The 21,976-nt window shown below is 30.7% G+C and overlaps 2 protein-coding genes across 2 annotated transcripts; both read left to right on the top strand.

The window, feature by feature from the left end:
* The first annotated feature begins 1,772 nt into the window (after window positions 1–1,772).
* LOC123203055 (cyclin-A1-1-like) lies at window positions 1,773–5,615 on the top strand. The gene is made up of 11 exons (XM_044619218.1): window positions 1,773–2,122; window positions 2,613–3,063; window positions 3,147–3,283; window positions 3,669–3,761; window positions 3,863–3,996; window positions 4,098–4,173; window positions 4,275–4,351; window positions 4,442–4,475; window positions 4,842–4,991; window positions 5,098–5,232; window positions 5,314–5,615. The coding sequence occupies exons 1-11, from the start codon at window positions 1,916–1,918 to the stop codon at window positions 5,377–5,379; spliced, it is 1,560 nt and encodes a 519-aa protein (XP_044475153.1). The 5' UTR covers window positions 1,773–1,915; the 3' UTR covers window positions 5,380–5,615.
* A 2,277-nt stretch (window positions 5,616–7,892) lies between these two features.
* Window positions 7,893–13,965, top strand: LOC123202809 (chloroplast processing peptidase-like). Its single transcript, XM_044618952.1, has 7 exons — window positions 7,893–8,297; window positions 9,047–9,121; window positions 11,619–11,681; window positions 11,762–11,842; window positions 12,778–12,864; window positions 13,252–13,319; window positions 13,561–13,965. The coding sequence occupies exons 1-7, from the start codon at window positions 8,067–8,069 to the stop codon at window positions 13,661–13,663; spliced, it is 708 nt and encodes a 235-aa protein (XP_044474887.1). The 5' UTR covers window positions 7,893–8,066; the 3' UTR covers window positions 13,664–13,965.
* The last annotated feature ends 8,011 nt before the right edge of the window (window positions 13,966–21,976 follow it).

Below are 21,976 nucleotides of genomic sequence, written 5' to 3'. Positions count from 1 at the left end.
CTGAATTTAAAAATTTCTCAAGATATATAATATGATCGTAATACTCATGCATTTTCTTATTCTAGTATGGGTCAATTATGCCAGAAAGACCGAAAGACTTATTTTCTCCTCAGGTTTAGTGTAAATCAAATTAATATTCACTGATTTTCAAAAATCTAAATACTTTTTTTATTGGTAACTGTTAAATTATTATTTTAAAATTTTATTTAAACTCATATTTTATTGTGACATTTAAATTTTAAAATTTTTATTTATGTCCCTTAATTTCATATTTTTTAAATTTAAAATTGACTTTTGCCTCCCAAGTCTAGGGTTGCAAACTTTTATATTATTTTATATACAATTGACCCCTATATTTATAGAAAATTTCAGTTTCATCCTTTTTTCTCTCTCAGTTTCCAATTCTCTTTCTCTTTAATGATTATTCATTGTCTCTGTCCATTAGCTCTCTCCCTCCTACCATCTTGCTCCCTTTTAGATAACTTATCTTTCTTCTTTGATCATCTTTGTCTCAGATAAAGTGTTCATCTAAGATGAAAATGATCGAAAAGGGAAGGGAGAGTGATCGAGAGGGAGAGAGCCAACGGCCTAAAACAACGAATAGTCATTAGAGAGAAAGAGAAAAAGATCCCACGGAGAAATGATCATTTTTCAAAATTTTGGTAAAAAAAAATTATAAGATTTTTAGATCAAGGAGATAAATATGATAAAATTTTAGTTTTTTAAAAGAGCAATGCTATGTGTATCCATTTTTGGTACACAATTCATGTACACAATGATGTGTCATCATGTAATTAAATGATTTTAAAATATGTCATCATATGATAAAAAAATATTCAATCACATGATAACACCTCATCTGTGTATACAAATTATGTACCAAAAATAGATACATATAGTTTTATTGTTTTTAAAAATATTTTTAACTAAATGATAATTTTATTCTTGACAATAATAATAAAATTTAACAAATAAATTGATATTTATGTATTTAAAAATGAACAAATATAAATTTAAGTCAACACTAAATTTTGGGTGGCAATAAGTTTTTTTAGCCTATTTGAAATTAAGGAGATTCGCTTGCATAGAAATTAGAAATAGAATCCGAGATTGAATTTAAATTAGGCATTGTGGGCTGGCTCATCACTTTGACTTGCCTTGCCTACTATGGTTTAATTTGTTTGTATTATTTTTAAAAACAAATCAATACATATTCATTTTAATTATATAAATAAATATATATTTTATAATATTATTATATAATTATATAATTTTAAATTAAAAATAAATAAATATTTAATTATATAATAATATATATAAATATATTCCTATTTATATAATTAAAATAAATTGTTATAATATTTCATTTCTATTCTTATTTTATTTCACAAGCTTGTTTTTCACTTTTTCTCTGCTCAAGAGTAAAGACGGATCCAGTGGCAGTGACCGTTTGAATTTCAAATTCAAAACGATGAAACATCACCTGACAGCCCGTTACCTTTTAGTGATAACAAACCAACTCCCAAGTGCACCACGTGTCACATCGTCCTCCCGTGGTACCTTTTCATTAGACTTTGAGAAACGCAACAAACTCAAACAGTCCCTACAACTAGTGTGGCACCCACGCCACGCTCCCTAACGTTTGTCGAACTGAATCAACGGTCACGATGTTATCAACAGTTCAAATCACCTCCTTCCCCGCCTCAAAAGTACAATTTTTTAAATATAATGTTTTTTTTTAAAATTAAATATCACTTTTCCATAAACAGCTATTCAAAATCTTTCAAAAAACTCTCCGAATTCTCTGTTAAAGACTCCTGAAAAGCTTCTGTCTTTCTCCCACATTCTCTTTTTTGAATTTACTTTCTTGTTCTTACAAGAACAAGAAGAACAAGAAAGATTAATTCATTTCGAAATGTCGACGCAGAACCGGCGTTCATCCTTTTCGTCGTCCACGACGTCGTCTTTAGCGAAGCGACATGCGTCGTCATCGGAGAATTTGAAGAAGTTCACGGCGGTCCCACCGCATTTAGCGAAGAAGCGAGCGCCGCTCGGTAACATTACCAATCAAAGGAATGCCACTCAAAGTGGTTCAAAAAGCTCAATCTCCTCGTCTTCTTTGGTGGGTATTTTTTAGTTTTCAACTATTTTTTCGGCTTCTGAGAAAATGAGGAATAATTGATAGAATTATGTTTTGGAAAGAAACTTTTCTCTTGATTTGTGGGTTTTCAAATTTTTGTTTCTGGATTATTGTTCTGTTAAAAAGAATCACCAGTCTGGTTGCTGACAAAATGGAAATAAAAAAAAAAAGAGAATGAATAAATAAACGGCTAAATATGTAAGTCGTCTTTTACTAGCTGTTTGTATTAGGATTTCTAGATGATGAAAAGATAAGTAAGATTTGAGAGAAGAATTTCACTTGATTATGGGGAAAACTTGCCCTAATTTTAATTTAACAGAGTGAAAAATCATCAGAACATTGGTGAAATTTCAACACAACTCATTTATAAGTTTTTAATCTCACAGTAGTCCCATTTAACTTTCAAAATTTTAGCATTATGGTAAATGCAAATGCTAATTTCGGTTTGATTTACGGAATTTCATGCTTGAAGGTACCATGCTCAAGTAAAGTTGCCAAAGCAAAGAAGGCAAATCCTGCCAGCAATGCCAACACAGGCTTATCTGGGAACCTTTTACCTGCATCATTAAGTTCAAAATCAAGCACAGCTGTTCTTTCTAAGGTTACATCTTTACCAAGAAATGACGAACCTGAGAGAAGTATTGTAAAATCAAGCAATGTTCTTCCTTCTGAAGTCACATCTTTACCCAGAAGTGATAAAATTGTACCTAGTATTGCTGCAGTTCCTGCTTCTCATAGCATGGACGTTTCTCCTACTAGATCAGATGCAAATTCAGTTTCCATGGATGAGACAATGTCTGCTTGTGATTCTTTCAAGAGCCCTGATGTCGAATATATAGATAACAATGATGCTCGGGCACTTGATTCTATTGACAGAAATTCATTTAGAAATCTCTATATTTCAGACCATCCAGAAACAAAAGGTAATTTAGTCATTTAAAAGTATAGTTCTTTTTTCTATGTTTATGTTGTCAGTTGAACTTATCATCAATGAATTTGCTTGTAGGGAATGGTTGCAGTAGAGACATACTTGTGGAGATGGAAATGGATGATAAAATTGTTAATCTTGATGATAACATCAAAGATCCACAGCTTTGTGCAACTTTTGCTTGCGATATCTACAAGCACTTGCGTGCATCTGAGGTAAGTTTCGCCTTTCTGTTCTGCAATAACTTTCACTTTAAAATTTTTTTACCTCGCCTCGAAGGGTTTTATTGTGTTCAGTTAGAATTGTTTGCTTAAATTTTCGGGTTTAATTAATAAGAAATTTATGATAGTTAATTATTATAATGCTCTTGACAGGCTATGTAAACATCTAATTCCATACTCCTAATGCTGTGAATGGAAAGAGGGTACATTTAAGGTTGAGATTATATGGGGACAGATTCTGTAGTTGTTTTCCATGACATAAATCAACTGCTATTTATTTATGCATAGGACCTAACCTGGAAATGAATTTGATTCCAGAATTTATAATTTATTGCTTCTATAATTATTTCTTATTATCTTCCTTTATGGGGATGTTTAGGCCAAAAAAAGGCCTGCAACTGACTTCATGGAAAGAATTCAGAAAGATATAAATTGCAGTATGCGCGCAATACTGATTGATTGGCTTGTGGAGGTAATTTATGAATTCTTCCCTTTACATTTGCTTTTTATTTGTAATACTGCCCGTTTCTTGTGTGAGACAGTGCTAAGTTGTGATGCTAATTCCAACTGCAGGTGGCTGAAGAGTACAGGCTTGTACCTGATACATTGTATTTGACTGTAAACTATATAGATCGGTATCTTTCAGGGAACGCAATGAATAGGCAACGTCTCCAGTTGCTTGGTGTTGCCTGCATGATGATTGCAGCGTAAGAAAGAATCTTCCCCTTGCCTTTTTTATTCTTCCGATCAATGACATCCCAATTTTACATGGTTATTGTCTTAACAAGAAATATGACTAAATTGCCAGAAAATATGAAGAAATTTGTGCACCACAGGTGGAGGAATTCTGTTATATAACTGATAACACGTATTTCAAGGAAGAGGTACCAATTCTAATTTTAACCTCTGCATTACTGATAATTTTACTTAAATTGTTGCTAATTTACCTGGCCTGCAAAATAATTTAATATCACAATTGGTTCAGGTTCTTGAAATGGAATCTGCAGTTTTGAATTACTTGAAGTTTGAAATGACAGCTGCCACAGCCAAATGTTTCTTACGGTAAAAAGCTTATATTCAATGATCTTATAATTTTCCCAATCATTTTGTATGCTCTGCTTTCTGACTTGTGATCGTCGAAATGATTTGTAGGCGATTTGTTCGTGCTGCTCAAGGGATAAATGAGGTATTTGTCGGGACTCTCAGTTCTCACTATGCTTGTTTTACGTTTATATTCTAATGCAATGTTCAAATGGCAGATAGTCAAGATGGTTGTCACCATATTAGTGTAAAATTAAGTAATATTTTTGTTTGAATCAAATAAAATTGAGGGTAATTCACAGTTTACTTTTTTAATCAGATTTCTTTGCACTTAAAATAGTGTGTAGATACTAAACATACAGATTATCATTAGGATCACATAAATCTGTCCCTTGAGAGACTCTTTCCTCTATAGTTTTTTCTCACATATTTCTTTTATGTCAAGGAGCAAATTTCTTTTGCTTCTTGTTTAGGATCACCAATTTCCCTAATGTTTTATTTCTTTGACCAGGCACCGTCGATGCAATTGGAATGCTTAGCAAACTACATTGCAGAATTGTCCCTTCCAGAGTACAGTATGCTCTGTTTTGCTCCGTCGCTCATAGCCGCTTCAGCAATTTTCTTGGCAAAGTACATACTTTTCCCGTCAAAGAGACCCTGGGTATATTTCACAAACATTAGCCACCCTTTTAATCTTCTTCTGGTAACTCATATATCATTGCTGGTCAGTGTTATTTACCAAAGTTTGATCGTTGTTTTTGGCGCAGAGTTCCACGTTGCAGCATTACACACTTTACCAGCCATTGGACTTGATGGACTGTGTTAAAGAGCTCCATCGCCTATGCTGTAATAGCAATAGTTCAAGTCTGCCAGCAATAAGGGAAAAATACAGTCAGCACAAGGTAAGAAAGGATTCTCTTCTCAGGATCAATCCTACTCAGAACTCATAGAATAGAAACTAACTGGTGATGTTTATATTTCAGTACAAATATGTTGCGAAGAAGTTGTGTCCTCCATCAATTCCTCCAGAGTTCTTCCACGGCAACTAGATATTTGCAGACTGTTCCAATACCCCGTTGGATAGACTTCTTCTGGTGACTTTCCTGCTACTTCTGGTTCCATGGAATGGATTATCATTCTCCTTTCAATGTTGATGTAGCAGGCTAACAGCTTTGTGGTTCTTGTATGATACATATATTCTTGTTTATCACTTTTACTCCACACAGCTGTTTTATATCGTCTTTCAAATGCAAAATCTTTCAAATGGATTATCATTCTTTTTTCATCTCATCGTATGCTTGCTACAAATTGCTCATGTCATGCTTGACATTGACCATAGCTGTAAGGCATCATTTGAAGAGTGAGTCGAACCGGAAGAAGAGGAAAGTGACTCTGTTCTTTGTATTGATACTAATGAAGATGGAGGATGTCAACATGAAAGTACTCCCACGTGGTAAAGTTTTTGTCAATTTACGGTTTTTCTTTCTTTTATAAGCTAAAAAAGCCACCTCCCCAATACTAAATTTATTTAAAATGTATTATTATTATAATAGAAAATCCACCTCCGAAATACTAATTTTTTGATGAAAATTATTCTTATATTTAATAAAAATTAATAAATATAAATAATTATTGTGTTTTGTATAATTGAATTTAATAAAAAAAATGCTAAAATATGATTTTATTTAAATGTTCATGGGTGTAACTATTATAAACTATATTTCATATTATTTTTTATATTAATTAAAATTTTAGATATTAATAAATAAAAATAGAATGACAACAAAATTTGATTATTAATATTTTATTATCTATAAATCAAACAAAATAATATTAATACAATAATAAAAAATTACCATTTATTATATCACTATTAGTAATAAAAAGTTATTAAGAATATTTTATATTATCTATAAATCAAGTAAAATAATATTAATAATAAAAGATAAATTATTTAATAATACATAATTATTAATAATCAAATGATTCATTATATTATCTGTCATATCACGATTAATAATAAAAATAATATTATAATAAGATAAATCACTAAAGTGATATTTAAATATCTCAACCAAATATCACCTTTGTGGGTGATACGTATTTAGTAATTGCTCGAAGAACTTTCCACTATTTTAGAATACTATTATGTCTACATATAATTGCTTAATATGTTAAAATAATAATTCTATACATACCTAATTTTTAATATTTAATTACATTCTTGGATTTGAATCTAAACTTTTAACTCGAGAAAAAGTTTGAATTATTTGAATGATAAACAATATCGTGGGATCACGACGATTTAACAGATATTTGGATGAGGATCAACAACTTCTTGTTCTTCTACTGGGCTATTTGAAGCTCACAACTCTTCTTGCCGACAAGTGGGAGGGAGCCTCCATAATCAAGTGGCTGGACAACTTCAAAAGCATAATCAAATGCGACAGTTGAAGCACATGGGCAAAACATTTTAAGCCATCAAAGAAAGTTTTCGATATCTAAAAACATTTACTTTCCACTAAGATTAGACAATAATTGAGCCTGTTTAAACTCGATTTAAATGAGTTTGGAAGGAGTCAATTCTCTACGAGTTTGAGTTCGAATTCGAGTTACTCATTAAATTTTTTAATTAAAAATTTTGGTACAAAACGATATCGTTTTGATCAATATATATTAAAATGATGTAATTTTAATAACAAAAAATAAATCGAACCGAATTCAAATTGAATTTAAGTTTGACTTTCACGAGTTTAACTCAATTCGAATCTAATCTTACTTTCCACTAACACAATATATCAAAAGAATTACCATTAGAATCCTCTTAATCCTCATCCAACCAAACATAATTTAAAACTGATTGGAACACATATTAGGATAAACTTAGTTACCGGACAATACGATAGAAAGTGTAATTGTTGATTGCTCTTTAGAATAAAACTATATTAGTATATATTTTTAAAAATACAATTTAAATAAATAGATAATATATTATTATATAATTAGATAATTTCAAATTAAAAATAAATTAATATTTAATTATATTATTATATATTATCTGTATACTTAAATTATATATAACAAATATATACATATAATATTATTATATTGTTTATTGTGCACATGATCATACATGAAAGTTGAAGCACACAACCAAAACATTTTAAGCCATCAAAGAAAGTTTTCAATATCTAAACACATTTACTTTTCACTAACATGATATATCAAAAGAATTGTTATTAGAATCATCTCGATTCTCATTCGATGAGACATAATCTAAAACTGAATAAAATATGTATTCGAAGGAATTTAGTTATTAAACAATAAAATAAAAAAGTATAATTATTAGTTTTATGTTTATATATATCATTTTTATATATAATTTAAATATATAATAATATATTTTTATATAATTAAATAATTTTAAATTAAACTGAAGTATTATTCACCGTTAACTTTTAATGTTTTTACTATTTACTCTCAAAATCTAAGAAGGATACTTTGATGCAATTATTATTTATGACGGGAATTTTTCTTTGCTTACTAAACTTCAACAGTAAAATGTCACTCTCTCTCTCTCTCTCTCTATGGAAACTTAATCCCCAAGGCAAAGACCCCGTCAAAAGCATATTCATTTCCATCTTCTCCTCCCCTTCTCTTGTCTCAACACTTTGTTTCAGAGCCAACTCTTGAGCTTCTACGCGTACTTAGTTCTTCTTTTTGTCGTTTGCATGCGATGAGTTTCTTGAGACCAACAGCATTGTATCAGTCCCTGTTGACCTCCCTTTCACTCAGATGGATGCCTTGTCAAAGCTGGGTCTTTCTTCTTCGCTGGCCCGGTCTTGATGGCTTCTTTAAGATACTTATTGGTTTTCTTTTGTGGTCAACCTTTTCTGAGATTCGCTTCATACCTTCCTCTTCTATGTTCCCAACTCTTCGTGTTGGTGATCGCATCTTGATTGAAAAGGTAAACTATTTTCACTTTCTTTTACCTTATTTACTTGTCTTTCTTTAAGTGAATTCTGAGTGTAATTGGTGGGTGTGAAATTGTGATTGAATTAGACTGATCATTGCTTTATTAGTAGAGTTCATGTTTGCTTTGTAATTCTCTGTCGCTTTGGAGTTCTAAATGAGTGATCAAAGATGCTTAACCGGTTCCTTAAGTTTAGTGAATTTGTCATTTTGATCATTCAACCAATTTTCTTTATTTGGAATTTAAATGTCGCAAATTTTGATTGAATTCACTTTCTAGGCTAGCAGTGATAAAATTTGTCACATATAATGATGCTGCTTTCTCTAACAATTCTCTTCCTTTGTGTAGTGTATTTATCAGGCATGTCTCATTTTTAACCTTAATTCATATATGGATATACATTGCAAGAGATACTTTACAGCAATATGTTCCTATTAGTCTCTTTTCTATAATAGACTGTGTAGGCAGTCCCTTTCTTAATCATTTTATTAACAATATAAAATCCAGAGGGACAGGTTTTGAGTTGGATTTCTTGTATTAAATCCAATGTACAAAGTTGTGGAATAGTATTTTCTTTTATAATCTGGCTTCTTATTTGTTGGCCTTAACAGACAATAATGATGAGTCTCGTAATCTAGACTATACTGAACTCAAACTTAGCTATACTTTCAAAAGCCTTATCTAATGTTACAAATCTGATTTTCTCGACAATATTCTTCTTAAGATGTTATACTAAAGAGTAGATATGCTTTATTGGAAATTCTAGCCCGTTCCCCACCAATTTCAGCTTGATTGATCTAGACATGAAGAATTTTCAGGCAATGTTTCCACATTCTAAGCAGTGCTGCCTTTTTTTTTCTTTTTAATTTTGTTGAAAGCAGAGGACTCAATTACATATTGTAATTTATCTCCATTGAGCTTCACCTTTTTCAGGGGGAGTTCTATCCACTTGTCTGGAAGGACAAGTGCTAGCTGTCTGATAATTCGAATATGTGAAGAGCTTTTCCAAAATTTTTAGTCATTCATTTTTTAGCAGTGTCTCTTCAGGAGAAAATAATCTATCCTGAAATTTTATGAATTTTTCTCTTCTCATAGTAATTTTCACGACGAATCGAAACCTTTTATCTGAAAGTTCTCATATTTCCAAATACCTAGCCAGCAATATCTGAAATGTCTGTAATCCAGAAATGTGAAGATTTGCCTCCCAAACTCTTTAAGTTTAAGTTTTTACCGTCCTGTGTCAAAAGAACTTTTATATTGTTATTCTTTGAATTTCCCTTCAATTTTGTAGTAATAATCGTTTAGATAGATAAAGTGGAGGTCAAACCATGAAAGAGTGAGTGGGACAAGGGGATCTCAATTCATCAAAACTCAAAATATGTGAAGATTCCTACTAAAGGGGTCTGTAGTTTGATTATCGTTAGAGATAGGAATTACTTCAAATTAGCAGTCAGTGCAGTTCTTATGTGAAACCAAATTTGGACTACTTGAGCAAAGAAGGTTTGCATCATCCTTCGAACTTTAAATATATCATATTCTTCCATCATTTAGTCACTGGCAGAGACTGGTTTTTTTCGCTTAATGAGATATTGAAAGAAGTTACAATCTCCACTTTTTCATTTTATTCTGTAGGATTTTCGGGTAAAGATTTTGACAGTTAATCCCTAACCTCTGAGGAACAAAGGTCCATGAAGAGAGTGCATTCTATATTCTTGTGTTATTCAAGACTGAGGATTGAGGAGTATTTTGATTATTTGAATGTCAATTATCTAGCTGCATCTATTTTGGGGTTCTTGTTTTCCTTTATGTTACTTAGCAATTTATTCTTCAGTAAATAAAGATACTCGTGGATATCTTTAGGTCCTTATTCGTGATTATGGCTAACTGGTTGCTATCTTATTTGTGTCTCTGTCACTTTTATCTGAAAACTAATTATCTGTCTGCACTAAAACTGAAAGTTTCTGTAAAATAACCAGTAGCATCAGCTATCTCACAAGTAAGTGATGCAAGGAATTAGGATCTTGACTCTTAGATTTGGTTTTGACCATCATTCTTGCAAAAGTTTGAATATCAGTATAACAATTGATAGATATCCAGGTGCCTTATCTGAATCATGTTTCTGTTAAAGTTGAAATCGAATGTAAGGTGAGAATGTCCTTTGCTGATTTACCAAAATTCTGTTATTTTGCTAGCTGTGATATTAGACTAGATTTGCTATACTGAAACATGGTATAGGTCAGGGACCATATTGTCAACTCTTGCAAGTAGTGGGAGAGAAGAGGGGACAATTAGTTATGGATTTTGTTAGACCTCTCAAGGTGTATGCTAGGAGAAATAGAGTAACACGTGTCAAGGAAAATATGACGAGGGCTGTAACGGATTTGGAAAATGCATGAAAAAGGTGAGCAAACAGCATGGCAGCAGCAGATTGATAGAAAGAGAGAGATATGAGAGTGGGGATTTAATTGGAAAGAGGGCTGGTCAGTTAGAGTATGAATTTTGCTTGCTTAGCTTGGTGCTAGGGAGGTCTCTAGCTCCTTGAATTGTCAGAACTATCCATCTTTCCATTTCAGTTTTGTTCTCTGTATCCATCTGGTTATAGCAGTTGAGTGTAAATGTTGGGATTCTCCTGCTGAGTTGATAAATAAACCAGACTTCTCACAACCGTCTTCTGTTTGTGTGTTTTTCCGTGATTGACTGAAAATTGTTGGTTGAAACCTATCAGATATGGACTGCAGAGATACAATAGGAATGCTCCTTTTCAGTCCTGGTAGAAAGTTAATCATACAACAGAATAATAAGCCTAGGAGTTGTTATTTGTATGTGGCCAAGAAAAAAGGCTCAAAGAGGAAGCTAGATTATTGCTTTAATGAATTCACTCTATAAATTACAACTTTCAGTTATAACAGACACAGTGTGATTGTATTGCATATGCGTTTTAGTATCCAAAGTCAAATATCATCTACAGCAACTTCTGTTCTATCATAAGAACAGAAATGCAAATCTGTCTTTATACTGCTGATGTATATCAGTCATTTAGAATAAGGATACAGGATGATTAACATTTAATTTGAGACCCACTAAATTGTAATAAATCACTATACCTGTTTGCTATGATCTTTATATAAATTGAGTGAAGAGATTTCTGATTGAGCTTGTTTTAGCATTAGAAGATATGATGAGAAAAATGAGCAATTATGACTGTTTTGTGCAAACAATTTCTCAGTGACAATTTTGTGTAGGAACACTTTCATTATTTCTGTTCCTGTTGGTTTCTTCAAATTTTGAGTAACATAGTGTTTATAACTTCTTCAGGCCTCCTATTACTTCAGAAATCCAGCTGTAAATGATGTCATAACATTTCAAGCTCCAATTCAGGTTTGCAGATGCAAGGAAGAATTTTCTCAAATTAACATGCTTTATGGTTAGTTTTTTATTGAAGTTCTACTGTGTTGTAGGCTCATTTACAGCACCCTGGATTAGGGGAGGAAGATGTTTTTATTAAAAGAGTTGTTGCAAAAGCAGGAGACTTGGTTCAGGTATTTCTTTCACCCTTTATGGGTTAATGAATTTACTTGGACCTGAACTCTGGAATTTATGAGATAAAAAGAACTTAGTTGCACCATTTTTCTATCATTATTGTTGTTTAAACTATGTTATTTCCTTGTTTGGTACCTGATTTTGAAAATGAAGAAAGCAATTGTTTTCCTGTCATTTTTTTATGGGGTCATCGGACGGTTCTTTTGAGTCCTTCCTATCTTTTGCTTAGATGAGTTGCTGCAATGTGTAAATTCATCCTCCGGGACATCAATTGAAATTTGTTAGGTACCTGGTTATTTCTCTGCTGGAATTCACTCCTACAGTTCTTTGCCTGTGTAAAACCTGCACTCTTCATCAACTACCCATCTCTCCCCAGCAATATAATTATCAATCCAACACACACAACAATCAAACAATATATAACAAAGGATACTGAAAATATGACTTGTATTTCATATGGAGTCTGCTTACAATAAATTCAGATTACAATTTCTCTAAAAACCAGTAAGATTCCAGTGACAACTGATTACATCAACCTTCCTAACATAAATTCTATGGTTGTCGGACATTTGAGAGGCTAGCACTCTCCTCCGGTCCCTCTCCACGCTTTTTTGAATTTTTGGCTGCTTTTTCCCTTCTCTCTTTACTGCTTTTATCTCCCATAACAGCCAAGCTCTCCCTTGGAACGCCATGTCCCCTTTCCAAATCTAGTGGTCCATGTGCCTGTGAATTTGCCAACTGCTCCATTCTCTTGCTACCATGTGTCTTGCATATATTTCCCTTACTTTGATTGTTCTTCTTGCGGGAAACATATATGTGGGTTCTAACAAAATTCTATCCAAATATATTAATATCTTGTCAATTTAATATACAAATATAAGCAATAATTCCCGTTTAGTCCTATAATAAAGTGCTTTCATCTAACACATTGCAGGTTCGTAATGGTTTGCTCTTTGTCAATGGGATTGTGCAGAATGAAGATTTCATAGCAGAGCAGCCAAGATACACGTCAAACTTAATAGTGTGGCTCTCATCAATTACTTTTATGTCTTTCCATTTTACTTCACTAATCTGCAACATTTTGCTACCTGCTCTTGAACAATAATATGGAGTAGTAACTAAATGGCAAATAACCACAAGTAGCCAATAATGCTCCATGATATATTTGCACCTTCTCACTAGTTGAGGTAGATAAACATGAGCATGACTCATGAAGAAGCCAAGTTGACTCCATGTTTTTGACATCTGAAGGTTTCATGATCCCAGACATTAGTATCTGCGGGTATATCATGGGCCTTGGATGATACACCATATGTTTGGTGTGCCCCCCTCTTTACTTTTCTTAGTTTCTGTTGGGCTATTATCCACAGTTGTTTCATACTAATTTCACCTTTCTTTTCACCTCCAGTGTGTGCCAAAAGATCATGTTTATGTGTTGGGGGACAATCGCAACAACAGCTTTGATTCCCATGTCTGGTAGTATTCTCAAGCACTCTAATTACCATTTATATTATTGATTTATTGGCCATTTATTTTTTTTTCCAAGGTTGAGGTATTTCCTTGGATTATTCTTGACTCTATCACGTTAAAATTTTGAAAAATCTCGTTGTGTCTCTCTGTTGGCATATCAAAAGTGCTTTGTACTGTAAATATCTTCGAAATATTTCTTCTACATCATAAAAAGTTTATTTGTTTTTCAAATGTTCATTGATGATAGGGGACCCCTGCCTGCAAAAAATATTCTTGGCAGATATGTCACATGCTGCTTCAGACCGTCAAACAGCAGACCTGAAAACCATCAGAGAAGTGAACAGAGATAGCAGTTCACATGCATGGTGTTGCTTCTTTGCTGCCTAACACATTTTTTATGCAGATCCATCAAACAGCTGAGCTGAAAACCACTGGAGAAGTGAATAGAGACAGTAAAACCCCCTCCCACCCTCCGCAGTATCATGGGAACATTTCTGTATAGCAATTCACATGCATGGAGTTGCTCCTTTGCTGCCTTTAACTCATTGTTTTATGCACATTGATTGAATTGTAAGCTATTCATATATGCATGTGCCTGGGAAATCGTAATCACAGGAAACAGAATACCATAAACATTGAGTTTGTTTTTGCACATCTTTGCCATTTGTGACGTCGTTTTCGGGTCACTTTTTGGGTAGCATTGTACATATTTTGAATTTATGCATATTTGCATTCTGCATAATAGAGTCTGAATCCCACATAAATTTTACTTATGAGATGCATATTTGTGATAATGCATTTACCTAATTAGATGGCTGATAAGCTTCACAAACTGGATGTTACTTTAGAGACATATAGTAGTGTCCACTCAATAGTCAATCAAATTTAGGTGCAAAGGCTCTTTGATCTTTACATCTTCAACTTTTTGGAAGGTAAAACCTGCAATTGCTGGATCCTACTTAGAAGGGAAACTCCAAAAATATCTTCCCAATCCAATTCCATCTTCATTCAGTTATTCCCACTACTTCAAGCTCTACCTCTACGGTCAAACTTGGCTTGCCCGAAACTCAATTGTAAGAGGAGTGTGGTGTGCTCATACTTGCCAAATCAAACCAAATTTTTAGCGTCCCTTATAAACTTTACTTTACAGGGTTTTCTTAATTATTATGTTATTGAAATTGATAGTAATTAAAGTATGTACAAGTATCCGTACAAGCTTTTCCACTTGATAAGTCTCAATATATATAAATGTATTGAAAATTGAATAATATCTATATAATTTATAAATAAAATTATACGTACGAACAAACGTACAAACTTATCTTTATAAATTAAGATAAAAGTTTGTGATTGAATAATATGATTATTATTATTTTTTTAATTTCAAAATCATCCAATAAAAAATTATTACTTTAGTTGGTATATATAAATTTGTATAATTTATCTGTACATAGAATATTACTTTTAATTTATCTTTATCTATCTCCAAATTGTTGGTCTATCTCAATAAAGAATCAAAGCAAAGTGGCCACGATCGGTAAGCCCATAACATCAAATTGCTCTTATCTTTTGATGATAATTGGATTCTTGATTGTAATGAATCAAATGATGCTGATAATGTGTATCACAATCATTTAAGATGGAAAAAAAATAGAGCTAATTTGGTCATGAGTGCACACTTTTCATATTATCTCAACATAATTTATGAATTCTTGCAAAAAAAATTAAAAAATATATGTATATTAATATGAATTCTTGCAAAAAATATATATATATTTATTTATTTATTTATTTATCCCTTATTTTGTTATTTCATTAGTATATTTTATTTTATTTTTTTATAATTTCCTAAGACTTTCAGGCAACCAATTGCTCCAGTTAACATATGAAAAAATATATTATCTTATAATCATGGTTATGTAGTAAGCTTCAAAATATGTCAAGAATGGAGATAATAATGGCGCTTGTGTGTCACAAGTCATCAGGTCTGTCACTTCCATTCCAACTTCATTGAATTCTTCTGACCTTCAACTTGAAAACCTGAAACACATTCTAGCTCAGCTTTTTTAATCTCAATGTGAGTCCCGAGTCAGGACTCATTGACATGAAACCGAGTCTCCTCCACTCTCTTTTCCACTCAAGCTTCCACTCTTCAACGAGTCGCCGCATGGCCAGGTGGGTTAACCACTGTCCCCTCAGGTCATCTTCCACGACAAAACCACAAGAATTACACCGAGTGAATGTAGTCAACAGACAACAACACATGCCCATTTTGTCAACATTCCCTTCACATACAACGCAAGAGTCGGCAGTGAGCATGATTTTCTTAAAACGACAGCGCGCCCAATAATTTCAATTTTCCGCAACCTTAGTTGACGCCAATGAGTGAGACTGAGCGTGCTTATTATTTGTTCATCAGAATGATTAAAAAAAGCATGTGATGCGGAAAAAAATCGCGATGATTTATTTGTGTAGGCGCCCAAAGTTGACCCGCTTATCAGGATCTCCTCCAAAGTCTTATTACGGGACCCGTTCCCTTTCCGTCATGTGTTGATTTATTGTAAATTTAATATAAGGTGGGTATATTTTTTTAATATATAATTATATATTAAATTTATTTTTAATTTAAAATATCTAATCATTCGATATATTAAATATGTATTTTATTGTATATCTAAAAATTGTATATATAATTGATATATTTGTCGTAAAGAATGCATTATTTTTTGGCCAGAAGACTTACTCTCACCTAAAGTTTAGTCCAATCTCAAACTTTCATCCGTTAAATTTTAAAAATTTAAATATTCACTTATGAGTTATAAAAATTAACAAAATTCATTAGTTTTAGGGGATGAAATTATCATTTAACTAGTGATAATTTCATCCGTTAAATCCTAAAAACAAATTTTTTTCAAACTTAAATTTTGAAAAGTTACATTTCCCCCATAGGGTTTAAATTTTAGTGACAATTTTCTAGTACTCTCCTGGTGATGTCTATCCTTTCAAGCTATCTCTCTAGGTGTCTCACTGAATTGTCTTCAAATGAATCGTTCGTTTGGAGATGTCTTCGTCTGGACTGATTCGTCGTCCAGACAAAGAAGAAGATGAATTATTGTGTACTTAAGATTCGTCGAATTGTCAACTTTTGAAATAAAATGAGCAACGAAGAGGGTTCATTGTTGAATGATGGATATCAGATCAAATCGATGATGAACCCATCTTCAATTTTTTCATTCAACTTGAATCAAATGATGGAGCTCGAAAGAGATGTCAATTTGAGGGAGAGAGAACATTGAAAGGGAAAGACAAAACCGATCCTTGCTTGAGCGACAAAGATGCCAACGGATTCCATTCGTTGACATAGATGAAGAAAAAAATAAAACTCTAAGGGGTAATAGGTAAGTTTTCAAAATTTTAGTTAAAAGAAATTATTGGTTTTTTAAATTATGATGAGAGAAATGACCTTTTCACTCTTAAATTTAATAAATTTTATTAACTTTGACGATTAATAAATGTTTAGTTAGGTTTGACTGTAAAAATTTGAAAATAAATTAAAACTCAGATGAAGATAATCTTTTCTTCTTATATATATATTTTTTAGGGTAGAGCATCAACGACTAAGACTCCTAACGAAGACCTGTAATGCCTAGAAATTTTTATAAATAAATTAATGATGTCGTCTTAGTCCTTTACCAAACATATATAAATTGTGTATATAATATATGGTATGCTACAACTAATACTTCATACTTTAATTATTGATTTTGTTCTAATGCCAATTGTTTAGGATTAATTAAAATGAAATTTCGTAGATTATTGACCTTAACTTTTATAGGAGATTTGAAATTTGGGCATTAGGTATGTAGTTTAACTTATCGTGAAGGTTGTAATAGTACAACAATTAATTGTCGATTGCTTGCACGATATTATGAGCATTTTTACCCTAATATTTTATATATTTCAAACGTCTTCATTTTGTATTCAATAATTAGTGTTATTTAAAATCTTATTGGGTGATTTTATGTGTATATATATTTTATATATAAGTTAATTATATTAATAATATGTCATCATATAATTGAATCTTAATTAATAAATGCGAAAACGGAAAAAATGTATATAAATTATACGGATATAATATGACGAATAATAAAAAATGCATTTGTAAAAAAAGATCTATAAAATTTGCATATAGAAAAAGTATAGAACGTGTTTATAGGGGTTAATATGACATATTGTTAGTAATATGTTTTTAAAAATACGGCAATATCATAATAATTTTAGTATTTTTTATAAATCTCTTATTAAAAATTAATATAACAATTCAAATGTAAAATATTTTAATTAACTATTAAACATAATATAACATAATACATAATCAAAATTTTTTGTATAATAAATAACATACTAGTCAGTTAAAAAAAATAAACAAATTAATCAACTTGAATATTAAATTTCAGATCAGAGTGAATCTTTGTACAACCCGCAAGGGAGAAAAATACAAAATTAGGATTAAGAATTAAGAAAAAAAATTGTTAGGTATTTTTTAAATGACAATAACATTTTCGTAAATAATTAAAAATAGAAAAAACAAATTTATAGTTTAAATTTAGTCAAAAAATTAAAAATATAGCAAACGTAAAATACGACGTATAACTTACTATTAATAAAAGAAAAATATAAAATTTGAGTTTAATATATTTTAGGTTTAAAAATTCTTTTAAATGTATTTAATATGCAAATAATACAAGAATATAAATAATACACAAATTTATTAATTAAAAATTGAATGTTATTTTATTTTTAATTTAAAATTATCTAATTATTTAAAAATATATTACTTTATAAAAATAAATTACTTATATACTTAAATTATATATAAAAAATATGTCAATATAATTTTATCCAACCTTATTTAAATTGTATTTTAATTAAGATTTGATAAAGAAAGTTGTATGTAGGACCTCATAAAGTTGCTCAAATGTATCAACAGTCAACTTTAAGAGTCAAGATGATGTAAGAGAGCAGTTGCTCAAGGAAAAAAGTCAAAATAATATAAACCCTTTTTTAAACTAAAATTAATAAAATAAAATTATGCATATAACAATCACTCTTATGATTATCATGTAATTAAAAAATTATATTATTTATGATCATCCATCATTATTCATTAATCAAAATTTGATAAATATATTTTAATTATTTAATTTTTTACAATTACTTAAAACAAGAATAATACTAAGTTTACCTTATTAAGATCACATATTAGATAATATATAATTCATAAAATTAATTATTTTTTTTATTAGTTTGGTGCTTCTATTTATCTTATGCATGGTGATCCTCTACTATGTAACATTACAAAATTCATCTTATTATATGATCGACGTATTACTTTAAATTATATATAAAAACTTTAATATAATAAAGTTTATTCCATTCACATTTCGCAATACTACAAAAACAACAAAATTCAAGAGTAGTTCTACCTTACATCTTTTAATGATATTCACTAAATAGAAAGTCAGAAAACAACACACACAACCTTTTCTTCTTCAATACCGACATAAACATACATATATCTTATTCTCTTTATGGCCTTAATTTCAAGAGCTAGCTAGCTCACCTCCTTGGACAAAGACTTACCCAAGAGCTTCAAATTTTTCATTACATCATGGGTGACATCCTCTTTTTTTTTTTTCCATACAAACAAATATAATATTATAAAATAGTAAAGTTGCATGATTTTAAATTAAAGATAAAATAACACTTAATCACGTGATGATACATATAAATGTGGATTTATAATATTCCTCATAAAACTATGTCTATAAGAAACACAAAATTATACATAAATAATGATATATCATTATGAGATTCAGTGATTTTGAATTAGAAAAGTAACATCCAATTATATGATAACATATCACTATTTGTATATAAATTTATACTTATTATCTATGAACAAATTTATGTTCATTATTTATATATATAGTATTACCCATAGTAAAATTCATACATACATAAATGAATGATTTGATAATTATTAATGTAGTCAATTAAATTAGGTAGATGTGAAGGCAACTAATGGGTGTGGGCGTTACCCTTCTTAGTAAAGAAGAATATAAACATAAAAATATCTTAAGTTTATCCATGCATAGAATTTATCCTCCTAAGTCGTGAGCTAATTTACTTTTACATTTTTCAATAAAGTTATGCAGATATTATACTCGATGATGAACATGCAAAGATAAGAAAGTGACTCAGTGAATGCAACAGAACAATGTTCTTCATCTATCTTCGTAAAATGGTTTTTAAATTTCATTCTTTAAAAGCTTGTTCATTATTATACTTCTTTTAATGTAAATTTGGTGTCATTATTCATGCATTTATATCAAAATATATATATATATATATATATATATATATATATATATATATATATATATATATATATATATATATATATATATATATATATATATATATATATATATATATTAATTATTATTGAAGCATATGGGATGGGATTAAAGAGATATTTAAGTAGTTATTCATTGATGTCACTTTAAGAACCAACAAAGGAGAACCAGGGTGGTGACCATGGAACACAGCTTTGAAAATACTTTCAAGAGAGAGAAAAGGATTTGGAGCTATCAAAGAGGAAAAGTGCTTGTTATTATTGACAATGAAGTCCATTTGTAGGTGCTTTACAGGCGCTTTTATGGAGATTGAGACAATCTTTTTAAATCTTAATTTGTGCTTACAGGGAAACGATGGGAAATAGAAGAATCTGGAGCAGTCCATTTTGACTAATTGTCCTGGATGTGTTCTATTATCTTCTTTGTAATATCACCAGCAGGGCATTTGATTCATGATAATCTGTTTTTATCATCCCAATTATCTTATTTAGTTTATCAAATAATTTTGTTACCAGTTGTACTTCAAGTTTTAGAAAATTATTATTTAGTTAATTTATTTATGTATCCAATCATATAATGATACATATAAATATATATCTATTTATATATTCAAAATGGGTACACGTAATATTATTCGTTTCAAAATCAAGTTAATTACAAGTATCTTTCCAAATTTCTCTGTCCATTAATGTCCACATCAACACAAGAACATGCTGAAATATCTAAACAATTTCCTCCACGTAAATGCTAAGTTGGGCGTAAAAAAATGTGCTAATTCCATTCCACGCACGTTACGTTAGGTCTTCATCACGAGCTTCTAATTTTGTTTATAAGATATGACAGAAAGTGTTCGATATTTATTTAAAAAAAAAAATTTTAATGAGAAGAAACGTGACGCAATAATATAGTTTTTGTCTTTTTTATATGCGAAGTAAAGAATAATGGTATCTCTACATCAGTCCTTGTTGCTAAACTAATCAACAGTTTTAATCTTTTGTGTTATTTTTGGTGTTCGGTTGAAATTATGGACTAACACCAATGACTAGCTTTTGTTGTGTGGTAGTTTGCTAACAGTAGAGTCTCTCATACAGAAGCGACCATTTGTAGAAGTTATGGCTTGTGCCTTGATTAGTGAATAGACATCTCTCATCTACAAAATATAATCTATTAGTTGATATTCTTCTTTGTCATCTGCGTACCATAAAAAATAATAATTTTTTATTTAATGAGTATTCATCATTATCTTATCTATAATGTATCCTTTTAAGAAATTAATAGTTTAAAAAATTAAATTATAAGTGTACTCAATAGTGTTATTTAAGAGAGAGGGGAGAGACAAAAACACGGATACAAATCAATCATCTCATCAATACTTAGGATTTGTTTCACTTTATCTTAAGGTAGGCAATAAAAATTCTCTTAAAAGCTTATATCTAAAGTTGAGTTCTTCTCTGGACATTTCTCTATAATATTTATGCTTGCTCTATTAGAGCATTCTTCCAAAGTTACTAATACTATAATTGTGGGCATATACGCTTAAGCAACGAGTCAAACGATGTTAAAAACATATTTTCACTCAATTATTTACTTACATCTACTTTGCATTATAGTCGATATTATAATTCATTATCAAAACCTTAATGATGCTATTGATTTATATCTTGGGTAAAACTTTGAATTGCGTACAATAATTGGTGACAAAAATCTCATTAATAGTTTGACACTGAAGGAAAGGTCTGTCAACGAACATGCTAGCATGCCGTCAATCTATAATGTATTGCTCCTCCAAGCACCTACCAAAGGTGGATAAATTCTCCTAATAACCTTAAGCAGAACATTTTTTCTGAAATTCTCTATAGAAGGATCCCAAGGTGGAACTCACACATACAAATATAACCTATAAAAGACATACACCTTGAAAAGGTCAAAACTCTCAACTTGGGTGTTTCTCAAGACCTGCAGTTAATTCACTAAAGACAAGTGACATTAGCATTCCTCCAACTCCTTAGAGTAAAGTCCCTTAACCTCGAGCAGTTTTGCTTCTTTTTCCCACAAGTTATCCTTTAAGTGTGAGTCTATTCTCATCATGACTTCAAATGAGAATGTATAGCTCATGTTATAAGCTAACAACTTGCGATGTTAATTATCGATGGTTCATCCTTGACACACACGTCGAAAATATACATCACCCTAATGGATAAATTAGCGACTTCAATTCCTCTAATCATATTAAAAGAGCCC

Source organism: Mangifera indica, chromosome 19 (genome assembly GCF_011075055.1).
Source record: "Mangifera indica cultivar Alphonso chromosome 19, CATAS_Mindica_2.1, whole genome shotgun sequence".
Taxonomy (NCBI): Eukaryota; Viridiplantae; Streptophyta; class Magnoliopsida; order Sapindales; family Anacardiaceae; genus Mangifera; species Mangifera indica.
Note: the sequence above shows the minus strand (reverse complement) of the source record. Positions and strands in the feature narration are given on the sequence as shown.